Source organism: Nicotiana sylvestris, chromosome 11 (genome assembly GCF_000393655.2).
Source record: "Nicotiana sylvestris chromosome 11, ASM39365v2, whole genome shotgun sequence".
In the NCBI taxonomy this organism is placed as follows: Eukaryota; Viridiplantae; Streptophyta; class Magnoliopsida; order Solanales; family Solanaceae; genus Nicotiana; species Nicotiana sylvestris.
Genome location: NC_091067.1, coordinates 137,528,449 through 137,534,696, shown reverse-complemented (window position 1 = coordinate 137,534,696; position 6,248 = coordinate 137,528,449). Strand labels below are relative to the sequence as shown.

The 6,248-nt window shown below is 39.5% G+C and overlaps 1 protein-coding gene across 1 annotated transcript; it reads left to right on the top strand.

Annotated features, from left to right (window-relative positions):
- The first annotated feature begins 202 nt into the window (after positions 1-202).
- LOC138881716 (uncharacterized) lies at positions 203-1,072 on the top strand. The gene is made up of 2 exons (XM_070161965.1): positions 203-622; positions 719-1,072. The coding sequence occupies exons 1-2, from the start codon at positions 203-205 to the stop codon at positions 1,070-1,072; spliced, it is 774 nt and encodes a 257-aa protein (XP_070018066.1).
- Positions 1,073-6,248: the final 5,176 nt, after the last annotated feature.

The window sequence follows — 6,248 nt, the reverse complement described above, 5'->3', positions numbered from 1 at the left end:
TGCGGGAAAGGACTCACGATCAAAGCAGGATAATTAGAGGTACTATCACAGATCAAGAAATAGAGAATCAGGTTCTTCATCAAGATTCAGGAACGAGCGAAACAACTATGAGTCACGAGATGATGATAGAAATTTAAAACCGAGATTCGGTGGTTACAACTTCAACGTCAGCACCTCCGAGCTCGTAGCTGTTTTGAGAAGCATGGGAGATAAGGTTCGATGGCCAAAGGAAATGAGATCGAATCTAAATAGGAGAAACCCTGACCATTGGTGCGAGTTTCATAATGACCACGGACATAAAACACCAGATTGTAGATTTTTACAAAGTGAAGTCGATCATTTATTAAAACAAGGATATCTTACTGAGTTGTTCAGTGAGAAAGGCAAGCAAGCTTACATGAAGAACAAGCAGGAGCATCCAAAACCACCTTCTCCCAAAAGAACTGTCAACGTTATAAGTGGGGGTGAAGACATCAATGGTATATCATATACTGCAGCTAACAAAATTTCCAAAGTAACAATTACCCAAGGGAAACGAGTGCAGCATGTTTTAGAGGAAGACAACATTACATTCAATGACGCAGATGTAGATGGCGTATTAACCCCTCATAACGACACACTGGTAATATCTTTAATTGTACATGATACTAATGTGAAACGGGTTTTGATTGATCTAGGTAGTTCCATGAACATTATTTTGCTAAGAGTATTACGTTAGATGCAAGCTGAAGATAAAATGATACCAAAGGCGCATACTCTATCTGGATTTGATAATTCTAGTATCCTCACGAAAGGAGAGTTAACACTCACCATATTCACTGAAGGAGTCATCAAAGATACAAAGGTCCAGGTGGTAGATATAGAGATGGCTTACAACATGATTCTTGGGAGACCATGGATCCACGAAATGGATGTTGTTCCTTCAACCTTGCATCAAGTTACTAAATTTCCATCACCATGGGGAATCTGTCAAATTCATGGAGATCAACATATAGCCAGAGTTATCAACTCTGTTGTAGATACAATGTCACGCCCCAACTTCGGAAGGCACGACCGGCGCTCAATCGAGTGAACCCAACTGAGCAAGCCTTGTCAACCGCTATCTACCCAACTCGATAGGAATAAGGAAGCCATGCTTACCTTTATTTAAACTAGAAAAGATAGTACATTCAACATCTTAGTTCATTTTATATCACAACATTTAAAACATGGTTAAACTTCCAAGGTTCCATACAAGTTATAGTGTAGAAGAAAGCAAGAGTACAAGGTTACAACATAGTCCATTGACCTATCCAATACCCATACATAACCCACACAAACATCTACGGAGCCTCTAAGGATACAAAAGATATGATAACAATGCCGGCAACAAGGCCCCAGCTATACCTCAAAAGTGAAAGTCCAAAATAGGAAGATGTACAATATAACCCCTTGAAGGAAAAAGGGGCTCACCAAGACTTTGAGAAGAAGGTACTCTGCTATGCATGATCGGCACTATCCGTAATGGAGCCACCTACATTCATAAAAAAATATAGCGCCCCCAGCAAAAGGGACGTTAGTGCCATCGAATAGCACTACTATGTATAACTAAACACCATTTTACTAGAAAGAACTATCAAGCAAGTACAAATAAATCACATGAGTAAATCAAATATGCAATTCATTTAATCCTTCATATAATTTCTAAAACTTAGTTTGGGGCATTTCTATCATATCTTCATCACTGTTCTTAATACCACCGCTATCTTGAGCGGAGTCCGATCACGACCCAACCGGCTAGGTTGCCTCATTGGAGGCATATATCTCAATCACTATTTCATTTCCTTTATCCGAAATTCAATATCAGCATATTACCACCAAGTGTGCGGCATGGTGTCCGATCACGACCCGATCGGCTAGGCCGCTGTATCTAGGCGTTGTTCCTTTCTCATTAGTCATCACATCTGAATCTTTATTTCATATATATATCATATCAATTCCTTGGAACTCAGGGCCACCATTATCACATCGTTTTCCATTTTTAGTATTCATCATGCAGGTTGTGATCATAGGCATATACAAAAGTAATTCAAGTTGCAGTACAGGTAAGTGGGCACATAGCTAGCATGAATAATTCTCAGTTTCTATCTTAGCTTATAGCCTAAGTATTTCAACACATAATTGTATTCTTCATACTTCTATAATTATCAAGAATGGTACATTACTCACATTGAGGCACATCCTTCACGTATATGTGTAGTTAATTGCAAATCAATTAATGCGCAATAACAATCAATACATTAACCAATTCAAATCTTACCACACTTTCGTAAATGTCAACGGAGCTCAATTTCAAATAAAAGGGGGTTTTAGCCATACATACCTCGTTTAATTACTACGATGTTCTGGAAATTCTAGCAATCCCAATCTACTTCAGACATAACAAAATTGAACACAATTTAGGAAGATACTCATGGTTTCAGCTCATTTGAGCATTTTATCAAATACTAGTTGAGCATCTTGATTTCAAATCTCATATACAAGGTTTCCTTCATTCCCCAACCCAATCTTTACGTATTTATATTCAACAATCTTCCCACAAACGTAATTCGTACATGCATGTATACATAATGCTATTACACCCAAGAATAATACCCCAATAACCCATCTCATAATCTCTACAACACCAGCACAACCTGGGTTAGGCACCTATGTCTTCCAATCTCACCATCCCATGAGTTCTAATGTATATATCATACATAAATAATCACCATAGAGTAGTTAGAGATGATAGACATACCTCTTGTAGTAAGAATTTTGAGAATCCCCACTTGTAGAGTTCTTGATCAATTTAGGGATTTGAATGGGAATCTATGGATTTTCAAGATTAATCCTTGTTAATATAAGTGTTTAGGAGTAGTAATCAACTCAAATTACTCCAAAAACATTACCTTGGATCATAGGAGGGAAGTATGAGACGGATTCCCCTTGATAAAATAAGCCCTAGCTCAAAAAAAATGACTTAGGGACGCTCCATACCCGGTTTTGGGGTATTTATAGGGATGTTGGGCATGCGGCCGCGGTTTGGCGCGGTTTTCCGTGCTCGGAGACAGAAACACCCAGTTTTCCCGCGGTTTGCTGCGGCCGCGCCGCGGTCATGCGTCTGACACATTTCCGGTAAAATGGACATAACTTTCTGTATACACCTCCAAATGACGAACGGTTTAATGAGTTGGAAACTAGACTAAAATAGCTTTAATTTGATAGGCTGTGCATCAATTAACACTTTATATAACTAGAGATATTCTTGTCCCAAGTGAGGTCTTGTGCACATTCACTTACAACTTTAGCCTATTATGAAATATTTTCCAACTTGGCTTAGACTTAGGCCTCTCCTTAGACCCCAAATCACTTATAATATGACTTATACACTTATTAACATCTCTAATTGATATCCATTATATCATGAACCCTCACTTGCACTCAAGATAAAATAATTAGCCTATCTTGGCACCATGAAATCTTAGATTACTTAGCAAAATTTTCTGTGGCTTTACATTCTCCCCTGCTTAGGATCATTCGTCCTTGAATGAGGATCAAGATTCATTCACTATCCATCCTTATGTAACTTCAGCTTGTTCACATCATGAAATATATCAATAGCCCTGAATTTGGTGAACTCCTTAAATTTCTGAAAATTTCGCCAGAGTTTCCTTTGTAACTAGACCTATCCACCTACCAGAGGGCTCAGATACATATCCTAACAGGATATACATGTTTCATAGACATAACCTAACTTGTATAACACCAACCATGGCTGCATAGGCTACACATATAATCAAAATGGAATAGTTTAACATGGATCAAATCAAAAGATAAGAGTTCATAGGAACTAAATGTATAAAAGCTATTACATGACTATTCAAACAAATGTGGGTACTTCTTTCTCATTTCTTCCTCGGCTTCCCAAGTGGCTTCCTCAACCTGCTGGTTTCGCCATAACACTTTTACGGAGGTAATTTCCTTATTTCTCAATTTCCGGACTTGCCTATCAAGAATGGCAACTGGAATTTCTTCATAAGATAGTTCTTCATTAACCTCAATAGTTTCAACTGACACAATAGTGAACGGATCTCCCACTACCTTCTTCAACATAGACACATGGAAGACCGGATGTACCAACGACATCTCGGGAGGTAGCTCGAGCTTGTATGCCACCTGACCAATCCTCTGAATGATTCTGTACGGTCCGACATACCTCGGACTTAATTTCCCTTTCTTCCCAAATCGCATAATGCCCTTAATGGGGGAAGCTTTCAAAAATACCCAATCATCTTCTTTGAACTCCAAATCTCTGCGACGAATGTTCGAATAAGACTTTTGGCGACTCTAAGCAGTTTCAACCTCTCCTTAATAATCTTGACTTTCTCCATGGCCTGATGCACGAGGTCCGGCCCTATCAATTCTGCTTCTCCAACCTCGAACCACCCAATGGGAAACCTGCATCTCCTACCATACAGTGCCTCGAATGGTGCCATTTGGATACTAGCATAGAAGCTGTTGTTGTAAGCAAATTCTATGAGTGGCATATGGTCATCCCAACTACCCTTGAAATCAATAGTACAGGCACGCAACATGTCTTCAAGCGTCTGAATAGTCCGCTCTGCTTGCCCATCGGTTTGTGGATGAAAAGCTATGCTAAGGTTTACCTACGTACCCAAACCTTGTTGAAATTTCTTCCAAAAGTTGGCCGCGAACTGAGCCCCTCGATCTGAAATGATTGAGACTAGAGTGCCATGCAACCTGACTATTTCTTTGATATACCACTGAGCATACTGTTCCGCTGTGTTGGTAGATTTAACTGGCAAGAAGTGCGTTGATTTTGTGAGTCGGTCAACGATCACCCAAATTGAGTCGAACCTGCATGGAGTGCGTGGCAGCCCTACTACAAAATCCATATTGATCATCTCCCATTTCCACACTTCTATGCTTTGAGTCAATCCACCGGGCCTTTGATGTTCGGCCTTCACTTGTTGACAATTTGGACATTTTGCTACAAAATCTGCTACATCCCTCTTCATGTTGTTCCACCAATAAATTTTCTTGAGATCATGATACATTTTTGTAGAACCGAGGTACACAGAATACCTGGATGTGTGAGCTTCTGCCATGATCCTTTCCCGAAGACCGTCGATATCAGGAACACGTATACGGTCTTGGTACCGTAGACTACCATCATTCATGCCAAAGGAAAAAGTTGTGGTATTGTGTTTGTGAATCCCCTCTTTCAATTGTGCTAACAATGGATCGTTGAATTACTTTTCCTTCGCCTCCGCTACAAGCGGTAATTCGGCCCTATTTTGTATAATTACCCCTCCTTCACTAGAGTCCGCAAGGCGAACTCCCAAACTGGCCAACTGGTAAACCTCCCTGGCTAACGGCCTCTGATATGCCCCCAAATGAGCCAAACTCCCCATAGATTTTCGACTAAGTGCATCTGCCACGATATTAGCCTTTCCTAGGTGATAGAGAATGTCGATGTCATAGTCCTTGTGTAACCCGAGCCATCCTCTCTGTCTTAGATTCAACTCCTTTTGTTTAAAAAGAATATATTGAAGGCTCTTGTAGTTCATAAATACATCAACGTGGACAATCTATGTCATATTTCTCTTACATCTGACCTCCTAGGATTTGAGTTCTTCAATAATTTTCTTGATATGGTTACAATCTTATGTGAGTACTTGCAACTTGCTCTTCCAAATTCTCAACAAAGAGATTACTGGATGAGTTTTCTTATAGAACCCTCTATTTCAAAGGAATACATCTTCTGGCCCGCGCACACACCTTAGTATCATCAACATGCACGACATTACATCAAATGTAATGTAACATTGTGCTCAGACCTTTCCTAGTCAACCTTTTTCCTCTTTGTGTGCCTTATAGGATTTAAGAAACCACTCAACTTCCTTTGTGAACATTCTCATGATCCCTCCATACTGTTAAACACTTCCCAAAACACGTATCAACAACCTTAGTGCACATTCAACTCAGAAAGAGCACTGACCCGAACAATAACTTGAAATCTTCCTAAATTCTTCAACAAAAACTTCTTGTTCTCCTTCTAAGTGTAAGAATTATTCCATCCTCAATAAGTAATTCACCTTATTCCGAATATTGTAGCTACCAATAGTGTTTGTTGGTATTGTGTCTTAAGAGCTATCATGTTAAACATGTTTGATTCGAAACAAGTGTTCATCCTCTCTCACTAT

What these genes read in the sequence shown, in the direction of transcription:
- LOC138881716 (XM_070161965.1), top strand. Translation starts at nt 203, where the DNA reads ATGGGAGATAAGGTTCGATGGCCAAAGGAAATGAGATCGAATCTAAAT. An exon ending in CCCCTCATAACGACACACTG is followed by an intron (nt 623 to 718) that starts GTAATATCTTTA and finishes GTATTACGTTAG; the next exon opens with ATGCAAGCTGAAGATAAAAT.